A 19,278-nucleotide genomic window follows, 5' to 3' on the forward strand; every position below is an offset into this window, starting at 1 on the left:
AGCTGTCTGTCAGGCATACACAGGTGCTGTGTGCATATGCGTGCGTGTGTGTGTGTTTGTGTGTGACAGCTGAAGAGGCCAGGCTTGGAGCCGCCAGTTAACATGATTACAGAGAGAGGAGACATACTACAGACCCCCTCCCCACACTCATCCCCTCCTCCTCATTTACTTTCCCCATCTTTTCTCCCTTTTCGCTCCTCTGTTTCTCCTTCCCTCTCTACCTCTGTACCCCCTCGACCTCCATCACACCCACTCCTTCTGCTTCACCCTTCTGTCCTTTCCTACTCGCACTTTGTGGCCTTCACACACCTCCTGAATCTCTCCATCATCGTTCCTCCGCGCTGTGCTGTCCATCTCTTGCCCGGAGGCAGGACTGGACAGCAGACAGGCAAAGTGATGGAGACAGAAAGAGAAAAAACAGATGAGCCCAGTGGGAAAACAAACAATGAAGAAAAAAAAGGGACGAGAAGATAAGAGAGAAGGCGCGGAGAACCAGGAAGCTGGGAGCGTTGACTAAAAGACAAAGACAGCAAGTGAAGTGCACAGAGATGAGACGAGGAGGGAGGATGAGTTAGAGCACAATAACACTGCAGACAGTAAAGAGTTGATATTACACCAGGCATCCATGGAGGCCATGTATTGATCCGCTCCCTCTCAGTGTGTGTGGGTCTGTAGAAAGGGGTTGTGTGTTATTTTTATGATGTTGGACGTTTTCTGTTTAGATTTGTGAAAATAATCAACTCTCTCCGAAAGCAATAAGCAAATGTAATCTGTAATGAGTTACTGAGAACACATATCACAGTTTATAAACAGCAGAGCAAGTTGGATTTTAAATTTTTACTCTGAAAGTCAAATACTTCATAAAAATAATATATACATACAAATCTACACACCGGAAAACATACAGACTGTATTGGGGTTCCAGAAAGAAGAGAGAATCATGGGACTTGTAGTCTTTGGCAAGGTGATGACTGATTGTTGTTATCATGGCAAATTGTCCTGAAAGCCATAGAAGACATCGCCACGGTGATAAAGGAACAGCTTATTGATCCCCGAGAAGTATTACAGTGAATATATCACACTCACACACACACACACACACACACACACACTGGGAGAGGGAGTGAGAGAGCATGCTGGATGGCTAAAAGAGGCCAAGAGGCAGACAGAGCATCTATCTGCAGACCTTTACAAAAACACACAGTATGGAATCAAAATTAGGCAAACTCTGACAGAGGAAGAGAGGGAGCAGAGATTGAGAGATGAGGAGATGGACCAGGAAAGGGAGGAAGGGATATATTTTGTAGATAAGGACACGGCAAATGAGAAAAGGATTTAGAGATAAGGACAAAAAAGGAGTGCTTCATATGAGCAGACCGAACCCAAGCCACACATGAGAAAGGCATACCTCTAACAATTTCAATTTAACCAAGCAGCACTACTTTCTTTAAGCTCATAGATATTATTCCTCTTACTGTGCCTGAATTTTTTATTTTTTTCATCAAGATCCACAAATTATTCCCTGAGAACATAGTGAAAAATATTGAAAAGAATGCAGAATAGAATTGGAGAGAAGAAATTATATAATGGTTTGAAGTTTTTTTATGTTTAACTTTGGTGTGTTTGACCTGAACTCCTCATGGTGAACAGCTGGGCTGCTGTAAAACACACACACACACACACACACACACACACACACACACACACAGGAAGGAGGTTAGATTGATCCAGGTTTAGCTCTCAGGGCTAAGAGTTATTGAAGAGAATCATCCCTCTGTAATCATGTTAGAGACAACCAGACCTGCCCAATGCACACTGCTCTGTGTGTGTGTGTGTGTGTGTGTGTGTGTGTGTGTGTGTGTGTGTGTGTGTGTGTGTGTGTGTGTGTGTGTGTGTGTGTGTGTGTGTGTGTGTGTGTGTGTGTGTGTGTGTGTGTGTGTGTGTGTGTGTGTGTGTGTGTGTGTATGCATGTGAGAGAGAGAGAGAGAGAGAGAGACGGACCTTTCATTTGTTTTGTGTCTCCTTCCTTTCCTTGTTGTTGTCAGGCTCCTCTGAGAAATGTCAGTGTGCCCTTCTGTCAAAGTCGCTCTCAATCAGCTAAAACACACAGAAGGTTACGCTGTCATTCACACGGCCATTGATAAAGCAGACTGGGCTTTGGAGCCCCTCTTGTCACTATTCATCTCTGACACACTCGTTTGTTTCTCTGCCTCGTTCTCCCTCTCCTTATCTCCATCACTCCTCTCTCTTTCCCCTCTTTATCTCCTACATCCTTGCTCCTCTTCCCTCTCCTTATCTCTGTTCCTCCCTCTCCACCATGTCATCTCTCCACCTCCATCCTGCGTTCCTCTCCTCCTGCCAAGCTTCTGATCCTCATGTTTTATCAGCTATTAGTACCTATAGTTTAACACTCGGATCAATGTTTTAGCTGCTCGGAATCGCAGACAGCTTTTGGGCCCAGCAGTGTACAGTGAGTGAATGAGAAGAGGAGCATCATGTTGGCAGGAGATGCTTTAATGTGGGATGTAGTCATTGTTTGACACAGAAATCAAAGCAGTTTTGATACCACAGCATTTTAATGCCATTGTTCTGACTGCACGTGATAACTTGCCTGGATATTGAAACCTCTGAGTCTCATCATTTAAGCTCATTGGTTCAACTTGAGTAGCAAAGTGAAATATTTATGCCTTGTGAACCTTTCAGAACCCTAAAGCATGAAAAGGCAATGACAATTTGAGAAGAATACATAGAAGTCAAAGACACATTTCAGCAGCCTGAACCCTCCCCAGTATTTTTAGGTCATGGCTTGTACAAGATTGAATATCATTTGTTGGAGTTAAACAGATTTCAAGTGGAAAAAACCTGAAGGACCCGGCAGTATCAACATGACCAACACCAACTACCCCCCATCAGGTCAGCTAGCAGGCGCCTCTTCTGCAGAGGCTGGAGTCCTCTCGCAGTGGCCATAGGGTTTGTGTCTTCCCCGCACTCTCTACCCAATTTTATTTTGATTATATTATCAATATTAAATTACAAACTAGATTGTAACTATAATACTCTAAGTATTACATTTGTTGGTTTGATAGATATAGAAACTATTTAATTTTGTTGAATATTGTTTTCCAAACCACTATAGTAAAATACAGAAATCATTTAACTATATTGTATTTATAGTGGAGATCTTGCAGATTTCTATTTGAAGATGTGAACAAACAATAATATAAAAAACAATACAGACTCTGATCCACCTTAAGAGGAGGGAACACAGGTTGAGAAGGAACCTTTGAATGATAGTAACTTATCAACACTGTTTATTCTTACAAAGGAAACATTGGATTCTGAAGATTCCCCTAGATTGATCCCACCGTGTCTAAACTCAGACCTCTGTAACAGCATTTCTGCCAGCATCAGCTGCACTGGGAGTTATTGAGGTTAATGCAGACTATACTTACTTAGCTGAAAAATGAAATCCGGATGCATCTGTCCTTTAGCTCTACCTCACCAGTTATGTGTGCAGCAGAGCCTCCCAGCTTCTAAAGGCAGGATGTACAAACTACACAGACATTTTCTTACCAGTGAGAAATGTAGAGTTTCAAATTAAAGTAAAATAAAAGTGTTTGGAGTGAGTGAGGAAACAGAATGCTTATCTGCAGGGAACAACAAAAGGTCACGGGAAGAGACCCGGATTCAAACCCCGGGACTTTTTTTTGCTCGGGGCAGCATCACCGAGCCTCTGTGCCACAGCTTTGATCCCGGTGGTTCTGTTCACCCTCGTCTTTGGTTTTGGCCCCAGCCTCTCGACAGGTTCGGATTTTGGACCGGTTTGTGCTCGGGTCTCAGCTCCTTCGGTGAGCGACTGAAACAACGGCCAAATACACTCTTTGCTCGTCTCCGATCCACCTCATCATCTTGTCTTTGTGTATGTGTGTGAGAGCGGTTGCTGGGGTGATGGCAGGGTTGGGTAGGCACTCCTCTTTAAGCGAGCGTGTGTGCGTCTGTGTGTGTGAGGCTGCGATCCATGCTAAACTGATTTCGCCATGGCCGCGCCAGGGAGGCTAACACAATTACTGCTGGCTAATGGCCCCACTGACTGAAGGGGGGAGGATTGTGGGCAGCTTTCTGGAGGTCTCTCATCTCGCTCTCTCGCTCTGTTTTCTCTCGTATTTCTCTTCTTTTTTTTTTTCACCAAATGTCTCTGACCCTTTTCTCATCCCCGCCTTCTCTCCCTTTTATTGTAGTTTCTGGGATACCCGCTGCCCTCGGGTCAATCTGGTCCAGTTGGGTGAAACTTGGACCAGGTTTCGCAAAAGCAAAGTCAACAAATGCAAATGACGGAAATAATAGCCTCCCTTTCTTTTCTTTCTCTGCCTCCCTGTCTGTTCGCTCTTCAGCAATCAGGAGGAAGGAGAATGGTTGGTACGACGAAGAGCATCCCCTCGTGTTCCTCTTCCTCGGTTCATCAGGAATCGGTAAATCACTCTCTCATCTCTCACAGCCAACTCTTCCTCTTTGTTTTGGTCTCATGAAGTGATGTAAAAAAGACAAAATACTCTTCGGGTTTGCTAAAAGTCGCTGCCAAAATAAACACTCGAGCAAGTCAAGTTTCCACTGACTGCTCATAGAGTGAAGTGTATTCTCTTCCTGCCAAACACATTGATTTAAATGACCAAGAACACACAAGGCTACAAAGGCAGGTGTCACATTGTCAATAAAAACATTTGAGAAACTTGACACACAAATTTTTCTGTAAGAATTTACTTTGTAATAATAATAATAAAATTATTTTTACATCAGCTTTATTCAACTGATTAATTTAACAATGAAAAGCTCTCTTTGATTAAATCAAGACCATCTACAAAGACACTTGGAGAGTGCACAACTCCAACAAAGCTAAGGCCTTACTTGGCAATGTTAAAGAGAGAGAAACTGAAACCACAAAGAATTAAACGGGTTCTTCACTGGGTCATGCTTCACCCTTCTACAAAACTTTATGAAAATTGGTTTTGTGAGTTTTTGGTTCATCCTGCTAAATAACTAACAAATTAAAAAGTATGCAAAAATGTACTAACCAGTCATGGTCATGTTTAGTTGTTCATGTTCAAGTTTTTAGCCACACTACAGAATCTCAGTGTGTCGATTAGCTGGTTGTTGGTCGTTGATGACGTTGAGAAACATTCATGGTCCCCAGAGGATGAACACCACCGACTTAAATTAACCCCTGACTTTTCCTTGAGTGGCATCATTAGGCCAAATGTGTTTATTGTGTTGATTTCAATTTAGCAGTCACTGTGAATGTTTTTGATTTGTATAAATTGTCATACTAGGCAACAGCTTGACAGTGTCACTAAAATCAGTCCTGGCCACCAAGACTCAATTGGTCTGGTTGTTTCCTTCAGGGAACAATAAAGTTGATCAATCAGTCAATCTCCTTGGAACCAGGCTCCTTGTGGTTGATATTAAATCAGAACTGGTCAGTATCATGTAGTTATACACAACAAAGATAACATCTTCAGATTTGTTCACAGTGGTTCAAATTACACACAGATCCTTGTGGATGGTAGTAGAAAACATGGATGTGTGTGTGTTATCTGGAAGATGGATATCAGGACTAGTTGGGGCATTTAATTTGATCAGTATTGGCTCCATAAAGTCCCATCCATTTTTAATACAACACATTGAACTCTATGTACACACGCCACCATCAGAAACACGTACAAAACACATGTACAAAACAATAAATCACGGGTACAAGTGGACATAGCCCAACTAGGTGTTGAGGACAAAATTCCTAAATTACAATGTGAAACCAAAACTAACAAATCAAATGTAAACAGTGGGATACAGACATGAGGCTTGATTCAAGATTTCTGGTGTGAAAACGGCTGAAATCTGTGTGGTCAGGTTCAGGATTTAAAGGACAAAGCTTGGGACGTCTGCAGTTTACACGTTCACAAGTAGCAGGAAGAAGTGTGTTAGGGTGAAGGCAATAAGGAGACGGAGGAATATTATGGGATGAGATAGATGGCTAAAAAAGGAGGGAGATGGAGAAATGACAGGCCAGAGAGATAGATGGAGGAGCGACGGTGTTCATATTCTCTGTTGCCTTCAGCGACAAACTGTGGCCATCAGACATCAATATTAAACAGAGCAACAAGACGCACACACACTCATCATACCCATATGCATACCAAACGCAGGACATCAATATCATATATGAGCATTTATATGCAGAATATTTTACCGACAAACATAATGTGTTCTTCTGGAGAGCTGCAGATGATTGAAAGCTTGGTAGAGGGAGGCTGTGGGAGTGAGGCCGGCACTTAGAGAACGAGAGAGATCGTCTCTCTGTCTGAAGTCGGGAAGACTTCCTGAATTCTCTGCAAGCTGATGTGTGACAAAAAGCAGGGACCATCTGTTTAGTTTTTTTTACCTCCGCCCAGGGGCGTTTCAAGGGACTTTTGGGGTCCCAGACAAAAGGGACCTGGGGGGGGGCCTACACCGTTGTTGTTGCGGTGGACTAACATAATAAGCTTTTCTCGGGGGGGGCCCTTTCAGCTCGCTCTTGCACAGAAAGGGTTGCAACGACCCTGTCTCTGCTTGATTTTGTTTGTTAGTTTGTTTGTCAGCAGGATACGCAAAAAATACTAAACAGATTTTGAAAAAACTAGTTGGACTGATGTGACGCGGGCCAAAAAAGAACCCAATGAATTTCAGTACAGATCCAGGATTCATTTTGACTTTAGTGACATTGAGTGTTTTGAAATATTCACCAATTTCTCAAGAAATAATCATTGGATCTTGAGAAGACTGATATTTATGAGTTTGTGGAATTTGGTGCAGAAAGTGGATTGTTGGCTTTGCCTGAGTTATGCGCTCTACTGAGAATATTCTACAAAATAAGAAAATGGGAGCAGGGGCTTGTTCCTTGTGGAAACTGAATAATTAAATCATGTCTTATGTTTTTTCTGATTCGATGTCTCACAGGTAAGACAGAGTTGGCCAAACAGGTGGCCCGCTACATGCACAAGGACATTAAAAAGGTACACACACACACACACACACACACACACTGACATTCTTGTCTTTTTAATCTATCTATCTTTACAGAGAAAAATTTAAAATAAAACAAACCAGGGAAAGAAAAAAGAATTGGTCAGCAAGAGTAGAAATTCTAGATGTGGATAACGAAACTCGAAATATAGGATAGACAGACAAATACACACTCACTGTGTATTTTCAGGTGTTTTACCTTTTGAATCAATAGGTGGACACCAGGTCGTCTTGGAGATATAAAACACTTATAAGACATTTAATTGAATAGCTGTTGCCGCCTTGAAGAAATGACAGACAATTCACTTAGTGTTGGTTTCCACGGTAATGGTACATTCAACCCATTCAACCGAGCACAGCAGAAAAACACACACACACAATACGTGCAGCGGTTTGATGGGAGGATTAATCCATCTTGTGATTGCAGGGTTTCATCCGTATGGACATGTCCGAGTTCCAGGAAAAACATGAGGTAAGATACTGGTTACCTGTTATATATATATGATCTTTGAAGTTATAAATGACAGTGACAACATTGAGCAGCTAAAGGTTTTGGTTCTTAAGTCATTATTTCTGACGAGAGCAGAACTGTTCCTTTACTCTGCTGCAGAGTCATGACTTAAGATTTATTCTCCTTCGCACAATGGATGCAGACATTTTTTTTAATGTTTTTACCCTTTTATGTGAAGCTTCGATGATGATTACATTCGATCTGAATTACTTACATTATGTTAAAGATATAGATCCACATCTGATCCATTTCCCCCAAGGATTTCCAGCAGAATATAACATCTCACGAAGAGCAGAAGAAAGCAAGATAGATGAAGGAGATTTCACATGAACCACATGTTTGTGTCAAATCGTTAAACTCATTTTGACCCGTTGTTCTCACAGGTGGCAAAGTTCATCGGCTCTCCGCCGGGGTACGTGGGACACGAGGAGGGAGGTCAGCTGACCAAGCTGCTGAAGGCCTGTCCCAACGCTGTGGTCCTGTTTGACGAGGTGGACAAGGCTCATCCTGACGTTCTCACTATCATGCTGCAGCTCTTTGACGAGGTGTGTGTAGAGCATGAACACACACACACACACAGATAATATATCATATCTTTGTGTTTCTGTTTGTGCGAATTGAACTTGAACAAATCCATCTCCCCATCACTGATGTCCCTCTCCCAGGGTCGCCTCACAGACGGTAAGGGGAAGACCATCGAATGTAAAGACGCCCTCTTCATCATGACGTCTAATGTTGCGAGTGATGAAATTGCCGAGCATGCACTGCAACTCCGTCACGAGGCTGAGGAGGTCACCCGCAGAAAGCTGGCTGACAAGCTTGGTGAGAGGACCACAGACAAACACCCACATATTTACATAATTCAAAATACAAAGACAACTGTGAAGTACAACCTTATGTTGTTTTGTTCGTGGAGTCATCATGTTTCAAATCATCATCACACAGCTACAGAAATACTTGTACAGGCTCCCACATTGGCAACACATGAAAACTCATCCTGACACACTGCTTTGCATTTCTATCTGTTGCTGTCGTTAAAGATCAGCCTGATGATATGAAGTCTGTTCAAATAGTTTGGTTTGTCAGATCATTTTAAGTTATTGCTGAGACATTCACAGCGTCTTGCAAAATAATAACGATGATAGTTTGCCAACACGTTCACACAAACAGTATTTGTGATTTGATGTTAAACTGTAAAGACGTACAGTTTGTAGCCATCAGCAACGCTCAGGTAATAGAAGCAGAAGTGAATTTAATGTTCACGTTGTGCTTTTCCCCAGAGGATGTTCAGAAAATTGAGGACATCAAAATATCCCGACAGTTTAAAGAGTCTATGATTCGACCAATCCTGAAGGTAAAACTATGACATGGACACAAAAAGGACCCATGTTGTCTGCAGAGAGTCTTACTGCAGTCGGCCTCAGAGGCTGTACTTGTCATCCCTAATTGTTTGGTTCCCTCTTAGGCTCATTTCCGGAGGGACGAGTTTCTCGGTCGGATCAATGAAATTGTATACTTCCTGCCATTCTGTCACTCAGAGCTGCTGCAGCTGGTCGGCAAAGAGCTCAGCTTCTGGGCCAAGAAGGTGCGTAACACTGTTTACAGACAAGTAACACGACAACCTGAGCTTAAGTTATTTTAATCTGAGAAACAGATGATCTGATGTTTGTTCTGTTGAGTGCTGAGGGAAGAAAGACAGCTCTCACAATCCTGAGAACTGAACAGACCACGAGGAGGGTTCTCACTGATGTTAGCGATTGTTAACTTGTAGTGGGATTCAGAAAGTCTCCACTTCTTCACAATATCACAACCACCATCACACATTGTGCAATTTTTCATGTAACATCCCAAGAGCTAAACCTCTGTGTGTCTCCAAGAGAAGAAAACAGGAGATTTTCCCTTTAGACGATCGTCCTCGGAGCAGCCGACGTCTTTAACGTGTGTGTCCTCCAAGCGGGGATACACCCTCACTGTGCAGCAGCGGCCGATCTGAGCAGGAACACACGCAGATCAATATTATCTGCCACTGCTACTCACTATAATGTGATTACTGTGTTTAACATGTGGAGCCTTCATCAATATTTAATTATTAATATTACAGCTGGTCTCCTGACGGCAAACACAGGCCCCGCAGGCGACTGACAGGGGCCTGACTCATGACTCCTACTCAGTCCTTCTTTCATACGCTGCCGTTTGGGATGTGTGTGTACTTGTGTGTGTTAAGAGTGTGTACATCTTGTAGTATCGTGTCTCTGTCTGTATGTGGCAGCAGTGCAAATGGCAGAAGTCTCATCACAGAATCCTCTGGAGCCACTGTTCGATCCCTCACTCCTAATAAACAAATGAAATGTTCCTCATTATGATCTTAGCAGCAGTGTTTCTAATGTTGTCATATCAGTGTTTAGGTCTCAGGAGTAAAGCCTGGCATCTATTTTTATTGAATGGAGCGTTAGCATCAGCAGCTAAATGAGCCCCGCTGATCACTGCTATTGACTGGTGTTTGATTAAAACGCATTACGCGCCTGTTGATTAGCGCTGGCAGACATCTTGCTTGACATTATCTCCTTGTGTCTTTCTCTCCATCTCATTTGTCCTCAATCCGTCTCTGACACCAACCTCTCATTCTGATTTCACTGCGTGTCTTACTCCTGTCTTTTTCTTTTCTTCTTCTTTTTTTCATTAGGCCAAGCAGCGCCATGACATCACTCTGCAGTGGGATCGCCCGGTACTGGACCTGTTAGCGGGCGGGTACAATATGCATTATGGAGCACGCTCCATCAAGCATGAGGTATACACACACGGTTACACACACACTGTAACACACACCCCGTTACACACACACTGTTGCACACACAAGCCGTTTTCAGACATGACCTGCAGATAGAGTCAAGAAAATCGGGTCCTGAGTTTACCCAGAGTTTTCCTTTCACACTTGCACAGCACAGTGGGAGGTTCTCTGCACAGATGTGTTCACAACAGCAACAAATCCTCTGCATTGTTCAGGCAAGAGGTGGAGCAGCCGGCTGCAGCAGACAGAGACAGGAAGTAACGTATTAAGTCTGATGCAGAGATCACGGGATTTTATTTACAACTCGGACACCGGTGTCGGCTCTTATCAACACAAACTCTCTTAACATCTTAGTCTGTGTCTTCTACGTGTGTGACATCGCTTGTTCACCGCAAGATATTTATTTTCTTTTTAGTTTCTTTAATGTTTGCATCTGTTCAGCATTGGAAGTGTCATCAACCCCCCCACTCACTCGCGGTGAATCCAGCAGGGGATCCCCTGCTGTGATCTCACACTGGATTCTCCTACATGTCTATGGACTTTATACTGGGAGGCCAGGCGGAGAAAGAACTCTGCTAATCCAGAGGCGCTCACTCAGACATTTGCGTTCACACGTGCACCTCCTCCAGAGAAAATACAGAGAATCTGCAGAGTTCAGTGTAGAGTCTGAATAGGCTTGAAATTATAGAATTTGTATTTGAGGATTTTAAAGATGCTTAATTCAGTAAAAAATATTTGTAGCATTTTTCATAGTCGTATGTACTAATTTTATTTGTTGTTACACACCTGCTTCAGTAAGACATGTTGACAATTCAACTACACACTGTCCAGGGAGACACTCAGATTTTAAAATGTTCCTTAATTCATTTAAACGCCCCATTAGCCATGTTAATGTCTTGGATCTTCTTTAACTTTGATTTGCTCCAAAGGTTTCTTCCTTGGGTCATGTCTCACCCCTCCACAAAATTAAATGGAAATCTGTTCATGGTTTAAAAGGACAAATAAACTCTGATGAAAACCTCTTGAATGGAGGTAATACAATTTAATATTTGCCTTCATTATAGATTCAAAATGAAGGTTCAGATAATTGATTGCAACTACATTTATTTAGAACCTGTCCGTCATGAGTGTGACGGCAAAGACTTTGGTTTAATGTAACAAAATTATGAATCTATTTTAAATCCTTAGACAAAAAAACCCCACCACTGGATAATTCTTGAAAGTTACTTTTTAATTCAGTTAAATTTTATTTGTATAGCACCAAATCACAATACACATTATCTCGAGGCACTTGACATAGTAAGATGCAGACCTGACAAAATACCACAATGAGGAAACACTCTGTGGCTGTGGAGAGAAATAAATGGGAAGAAACCTCTCGCAAGTCAGCAGTGAGGGCGGCCATCTGCATGAGGAGAGAAATGTGGGAGAGTAGAGAGAGAAACGTGGATCCGTTGTGTAACCGTTGTCTAAAAGTGAACGTAGCGAGGGAGAGAGGTAAATATTTGATCTGTGACACACAGATGAGCATAGTGTTCAACATCAGTCCATATCTTTTCTTTAGGGACCGAGCAGCATTGTTTTGGACCGAAGGTGTAGAAAGTGAAAACAATCTTTATAAACTGAAATAAGAATCAACATAAGAAACAAGTGTCTTAGAAAACAAAAACGAAAACTTAGATGTTACAGTTTAGACTTCATTTTATTTTAAAACTTATGAAAACCCAACTCTTGCCTGAGCTCTAACCTCTTCCCTGCTCCCTCAGGTTGAGCGGCGGGTCGTCAACCAGTTAGCCGCGGCGTACGAGCAGGAGCTGCTGCCAAAGGGCTGCACACTGCGTCTGTCCGTCCAATCAGACGGCGAGGAGGAGCAGAGCTCGCAGAGTCTGCGGCTCGAGGTGGTGGGAGCGGACAGCTCGTCCAGGACGCTGGACATCCGTCCCCCGCTCAGCCCCGAACACTGACAAAGAGCTCACAACACACAGGATCTACACAGATATGTATCCACACATGTACACTCACCACACATATCATCGCCATCTACACGATGCAGTGTCAGGATGGAAGATTCATGATGGATGTTACCAATAAAAGTACCTCTGATAAATACAGCACCGATGCCTCTGTTTCAGTCACACATGCAGTAACCTCATGCCAATTTGTCCACAAGCTGCAGAACAGGATCTGCAAACAGGAAATACAACAAATCCTCTGCTAAAGTTAGTGTAACAACAGGCCTTCATAGCAGCTGAGATTCAGACCCATGCAGACAGTTGATATAGAACTTACGGCCGAGCCACTGGACGCTTTTCTTGCTTTTCAGTTGTTGCCCATGATATCAGGTTTGAGTCTCGCCTATTTTCTCCACGTGCCACACGCAGTTCAATTATCTTTCGCCACAGTTTCAATGTCTTTCAGTCGAATTGGACACAAACATAACAATGTGCTACACTTCCTTGTTCAAAGTAAAAGCACTCTATCCGTTCATTTGTTTTAACAAGTTGTCGATTGTCGCAGCACGTACCTTTTGGTTTGAGGATATAACAGAAACCTCACGTAGCAGCTCCACAGTAGACACGCCCCCTGTGTGAACCACTGAGGAGCAGCAGATCAGCGAGGCAGCCATCACCCGCTGCCCCTGCTCCCGGTGTGACCCGGGTGTTCAGCACTGACTGGGAGATGTAAACGTGTCACAGGTCATTGTTGTAGCATAGAAGCTTCAGTGTGTCTGTGCAGCCTCGTCTTCATCACACGTATCATCAGTGGATCGATGCCATCGTATTAACTAATAGGAGCTTTGTTGCATTGTATTCGTAGAGGATCCACTCTTAGCTCGTGAAACGTTCACGCCCACTTTGTTGAGTAGAACACTAACACAGGTTAAACAATATTTATTAAAGATATGATATATTGTATATTTAAGTTGAGGCAATGAATAAGTTATTTATGGAGGATCAACTAATGGAGGTTCAGGGATCTGTTAGGGCTTTTGCATGCGTTTGCAGAGATGAAGAATGGAAAAATGAAGAAAAGAATAGAAACTGTAAAAGAAAGAAGTTATTTATTCCATGACGCCAACATTTAAAAATAAATAAGAAACAGCCAATTTCTCCTGGGAAGGTAAATGAAGCATCAATGACCAAAGACAGTTTGACTTTGCCTCTGTTTGTCACTTGAATGCACATCGTGCATGTGGAGAAACACTCACCAGCAGTATTACATATAAATGTATGTTTTAAAAAGAAAAAACCTGCTTATTCATTTTAGTAAATAATGTGTTAGTGGAGGAAAGAAACGTGTATCAGTCACTTTGAGTTATAGATAATAAAACCTCCTGGTGAATAGTCTCTGTTGATGCATGTTAAAGTCAAGAAGCATCGTCTGTCACGGCGGCACTGTGGTGCTGTACAGTGTGTCTCTTTGTGACAATAAGAGAAATTTAGAGTCGTAAAGAAACAATAATCAAAGTGTTGTATCATAAATGTTTGAGCGGCATGTCGACGAGGCGCCAAATGTAATCGAGCGACATCCCTCATTGTTGTTTCCACTGTGCAAATAAAGTCGTCACAACAAAAAGGGGAATTCCTCTGTTGTGTTTCGTTTTTTTTGTTGCATTTGTGCTGCCTCTGACACTTCTGATGGATGGATGGAAGTGTGTGTGTGTGTGTCTCTCTCTCTCAGTGCAGTGCCTGGGTGGGAATTCAGCAACAATGACGCATGTCCACCTTGTGAAACGACATGACAGAGGAATTTGATTGGAATCCAGCTCTCTCTCTCTGTGTGTGTATGTGTGGGGGGGGGGGGTGGGCTGTGTCAAACGCGGGGAGCAAATGCAGCAGCGCGGTAAACGCCACAGAAATGTGGAAAGCATCACACACACACTGAGACACACTGACACACACCATGCAGGAATGTCTTCCCAATGGGGAGGAATTAGCATCCAGGAGAAGGACACATGGAGTCTGGCTCTCTGCTCGGACCCCCCAAACAACACAGTCACAGACACAATCACAGACTGCCGCCTCCTGTGAAGAGGGAGGATTTCTCATGTTTATAAATCATTCCCCAAACCAGCATTATTGTAATATAACACTAGTATTCATCTGTAGGGCCGAAACAATCAGTCATTTAATCCATTAGTTCATCAAAGGAAAATCAACTAATATTTCTCAAGAAATATGCAAAATAAAACCCAGCTTCTTTTTACATGAGGATTTTTGTGAATAAATGTTTGTGTCTGTCACACTGGGCACAAATATTGCGTTTGCCAATTTGGGATGGCATTAGAAAATATTTTTGGGTATTTCTTTTAGTTTACTGAATAATCAGTTAAAGTAGCTAATAAAAGTTAGTTACAGCCTGGATCCTCAAAGCTTGAATACCTCATTGAAATGGATAAACTCTGTCTCCTTAATGATGTGTACACTGTAGTTTTATTGATGATTTTAATGATGAATAATAAGAATGATTGTTTCTTTATGTAGCTAACTTCATTTTGTGGTCCTATATCTACACAGATTCTCTCTATCCACGCTTCCTCTGTGGTTTAATGAGCTGTAGTTTGCTGTGTAAATAAATAGTCCCACACCTGAAGTGTCGTCTGGATGTTGTGAGGCTGAGTTGGGGGTTAAACTCTTGACGCCCACATAGAAGGAAGCAGCAGACGGGTTTTTGAACACTGGACTCTAGCAATGGCAGCTTCTAGATCAGGTTTTGCTTTTATACCTCAAGGCTTTTCCCATCGCTTATAATACACATCTGCAATTTATGGTTTTAGGAAGTCGAGCTGGCACGAGGATGTGTGTGTGTGCGCAAGTGTGCGTGTGTGACGCACGTGTGTGTATCCATTTACCATCCCCCGAGGAGGAAGACAAGAAAAAGAGGAGAAGGAGAAAGAGAAGAGGCTCTTAGTCTGTCCGTCAGGCTATTTCTGACTGCTGCCATTTCTCTGATTAGATTATGGAGAAACAGAAACCTGGCCCTCCATCGTCCTAACCTCCCTCTCCTCCCTCCAGCTCGCTGCAGTTTGCTCACTCGCCCCCCTCCCTCCATCCATCCCCTCGCTCCTCTACCTCTCTCTCAGCCCTTCCTTCTCCCTCTTCTGTCTGTCTCTGTCCGTCCATCTGTCTCTCTCTCTCCCACCTTCTGCTGATGATGAATGAGAGGGTTAAACTGGAGGGAAGGACACATGGAAGCAGAAGAGAGTGAATATGTACAATATTCATTCGTGCAACAACATCTTTATTTAAGTGAAGAGTATGATGCTTTTGTTAAAGCCAATGAATGTGTTCCCTTGGAAGTAGGTGGAGACTTCGCATTAGATAGAATCAGAATTCACAGAATTGTTAACATCAGTCCTCTTCACATGCTGATATTTTTCAGCAAAATGTTAAATTTGTTTTCATCCAGAAACTGGATGAAAAGAAAACGTGAACCACACCGAAATGTAATGGTCTCTTCCCTGACCCATACCACATCCTTCCAGCAAGTTTAATGAGAATCCTGTTGGTTGTTTTAGTTTAATTTAAAGATTTTCTCCTCGTCAGAGTTAAAGCTATGATATGTAGGAGCTGTGTCCAAGCAGGAGCCCGATCCAACACTTTTGGATCGGGCTATTACAGTGAATGCAGCAGACACAGCAGGTTAACCAAACAGTGATCCTGTCCTCTGCTGATAAAGTGTCAGTTATTTGAAATAGATTTGAACTTATTTTCTTCGGAACGAGCATTATATTAACCAAAAAGACATGATTGACCAGGGTGCCTCTGCAGCACGGGGCCACAGGGTGAGGTAATAACAAACCCTGCTGCACTTCAGTGGTGCGAATTCTCCCAACAATGTGTAATGAACCAAATTACAAGATCTATGCGGAGCCTATAGGTTTGAAGCGCAGACTCCGAATCATCACATCAGCAGGTTGAGTCTGAACTGGGAGGACTGGTGTATCTCGCTCCATCTCCCTCTCCACGGTGATGGCTCGATAGTGAAGCTGTGAAGTGCCTGGAAAATGCTTTTTAAAATCCAAACTGTTTGACATTCAGCGGCTCTGGGGGTCTAGTTGTCCCCGCTGACAGCGCTAAGGGCTCCTGAACGCCAACCTCTGCTGGGTGTGTGTAGCTGGAGTTCGGGTGTGTTTGATTTCAACACCTTGGCTGTAGCAGCTGAGTGCAGCAGCAGCAGAGAGGTGCAGCGTGCAGCCAGGTGGAGGTGCTGAATGATGAATGACTACCAGAGGTTCTCCCATTATCATATCTGTCCCCCAGCTCTTAACGGGGAATTTCATCCGTGTCCCTCTGCACAATACTCTTACACTAACACCCCCTCCTCTCCCTCACTCCCCTCTCTTTCTCTCTTTGTCCTCCCCCCCCCCCCCCCCTGCAGGAGAGCGATCGATTTCACCTCCATTACCTCAGTGCACTCAGCTGCAGGATGGAGATGCTCCTCAGTCCTGCAGCTGCAGTGGGAGCAGCACAGATATCACAGGCTGCACAAATAGCTGCTTTCAGACGTGCAATGAACTCCGGATAATCTCATAACCTTCTCTGGAGGGGCTGTATGTGAAAACGTAAATGTCCCAGTGAGAGGCTCTGCCAGCGAGCCCCCCCATGTCCTAATGAGCTGATGGGAGAGAACAGCAGAAGATCCTCTGGATGAGTCAACGCCAGCATGTGGGTGTGTTGATGACATTTCTAACATGCGGCAGACTCCAAACCAAAAAGAAAACAAAGATCACAGGATGAGAAAGCAGTGACGTACACGTAGAAGGCCCCTACGAGGATCAAGCCTTTGTTTTGCCAATTGTTGATGAGCTGTAGACCAAGATCTCTGCAGCAGAGCATATACGTTATATCCTGCCTGCTGCACCAAACCTCACCTGAACACTCTGAAGATTTCAGTTTTGTTAGTGGATCTGAGCGGAGATTCTCCAAATGCGTTTTTCATTTTGGGGACATTCTGCGGAGTTCATGTCTGAAAACGTCTTGAGTGAAAGCCTTGGGACTCTCTCTGCCCAGCCCCCTTCTACAAACTCAGGAGAATGTCCGAATGAGCCACGTGAGAACCCAGCAGGAGATCCTCTGGAGGATTCACTACCAGCCAGTGGTGTGTTGGTATATTTCTAACGCAAACAGACGCAAAACTTCAACAAAAGAATACAAATAACTCCAGATGAAAATTTGGTGCCATATACACACAAGAGATAGTGACAAAGATGTCTGACCGGAGAATCTCCTGCTGCTGTTCATGTGTGAGAGGGAATCTCTGGAGAGACTCCATACATGCGGACATTCTCAGAAAAATGGTTCATAACCATTTTGTGTGTTTGCTCTATTCAGATTCTCTGACCTTTAATGCGTTAATGTCTGGGGCTGCGGGTTGGGGTGGGGGGGTGGGGTGGGGGGGGGGGGGGGGTTACACACACCGGATGCCGTCAGGTTACCGCAAGGTGATCACGTGACAATCCAACCCTCCCCTGGGAGAATTAGCATAAAAGACGAATAAAGGACCCCACCAAGAAAAAAAAAACACACACACACCAGTCTGTCCTCCTTTCTCTTAAAGAAAAGGAACAAATCCATTCCGCCTAATTCGAACCTTGCTCAGGGACAGCTCGCGTGGCAGATTGCAGCCTAATTAGTTTAGAGGGAATTTAATTCAATTAACTTTCCACAGCTCCGCGCGCCCCGCCGCTGCAGGGCTGCTTTCAGAGCGCGGGGCCAGAGCTGCAGATCTAATTAGCGTGTTTGGAGAAGCTCTCCATGCGCGCGGCCATCCCCTCAACCGCTCCAGCTGTGGTGTGCGTGCGTGTGCGTGATATTTGTGTGTGTGTGTGTGTGTGTGTGTACCTTGGTCTCTCGGGACCGTTTTTTTTTTTTTATCCTAAAAAGCTTCTTTTTTAAGTAACATGCCGTCGTCCATTAGGATAATACAGGTCTGGTGGCGCAGTGGAGAGATGGACGCAGCATGAGAATAACCCGCAGCTGCTCCGCGTCACGGCCCGGCTGCCGAGCGCGCGGCCGCCTCCCGTTCGAGCGGACTCGAATTAGTCCGAGTGTAATTTGATTGGTTCAAATGAATGGCCGCATTTTTGACTAAACTTCAGGCTGATGAATGCGAGTGCTGACAACGATTCTGTGTCTGTGGCCCATTATTTAGGTTTAGAGAAATGTTTGATCCAATATTTTGAAAGATAATTTATGGATATTTTGATCTTTCTCTGTGATGATGATGAGCACGTGTAGTAAAACTGTTTTGGCTCCAGATTTGGCCCGCATCCCTTTATGGACTGATGGCACTTGGGCGGTCAACTCCTGTTGGCCAGATCTGGGACACAAGTCCCAGATAAGCCATAGCGACACCGCCTGTCAACCAAAAGTGCCAACGGTGGCCGGATTAGTGTTCTGCTGTTTGGGCCATATTCACTATTTACTACATGGACCTCTTCAAGCTCTCATCCAGATTTGACTTTGCCCAGAGCACCGCATGTTTGCCAAAACAGGCCCATGTTTTTTTAGGGGGGATATTTGGGCAAATTTACCATTTTACAAGTGATTAATTTTAAGCTCACATCTATTTTGTCGGGGCCACAAAAGACCAGAAGGGCCAGCTCATGTCCCGAAGTGTCCCAGGTTCGTTTGTTATCAGGGCCAACATTATGCTTCAGATCTGAAAATTGAAGATCGATTGGCAATATGATGAGGATATGAAGCACAAAAGAGCAATAAATCACATATTTCCCATCCATGTTCTCATGGTCTCTGTTGTGTTTGTGTTTCTTTGTTTGAACAGGTCTAAATACCACATTTATTATATTATAAAAAAGCTTCGCTTCATCCTTATTTACAGCCATTACAAATTATTTAGGCCAATATGCAAAATACCCTGTCTATATAGTTCTTTATATTTCCCTCCTGCAGAGTGGAGCACC

General features: G+C 43.6%; 1 protein-coding gene across 1 annotated transcript in view; it reads left to right on the top strand.

The window, feature by feature from the left end:
- Positions 1 to 13,934, top strand: part of clpb (caseinolytic mitochondrial matrix peptidase chaperone subunit B) — a 36,363-nt gene extending 22,429 nt beyond the window's left edge. Inside the window, exons 8-16 of the mRNA XM_053423411.1 lie at positions 4,392 to 4,469; positions 6,988 to 7,043; positions 7,481 to 7,525; positions 7,948 to 8,109; positions 8,230 to 8,386; positions 8,845 to 8,918; positions 9,030 to 9,149; positions 10,248 to 10,352; positions 12,119 to 13,934. Coding sequence (XP_053279386.1) covers positions 4,392 to 4,469; positions 6,988 to 7,043; positions 7,481 to 7,525; positions 7,948 to 8,109; positions 8,230 to 8,386; positions 8,845 to 8,918; positions 9,030 to 9,149; positions 10,248 to 10,352; positions 12,119 to 12,316 — 995 coding nt within the window. The 3' untranslated portion in view covers positions 12,317 to 13,934. The remainder of the gene's footprint in view (positions 1 to 4,391; positions 4,470 to 6,987; positions 7,044 to 7,480; positions 7,526 to 7,947; positions 8,110 to 8,229; positions 8,387 to 8,844; positions 8,919 to 9,029; positions 9,150 to 10,247; positions 10,353 to 12,118) is intronic.
- Positions 13,935 to 19,278: the final 5,344 nt, after the last annotated feature.

Source organism: Pleuronectes platessa, chromosome 5 (assembly GCF_947347685.1).
Source record: "Pleuronectes platessa chromosome 5, fPlePla1.1, whole genome shotgun sequence".
In the NCBI taxonomy this organism is placed as follows: Eukaryota; Metazoa; Chordata; class Actinopteri; order Pleuronectiformes; family Pleuronectidae; genus Pleuronectes; species Pleuronectes platessa.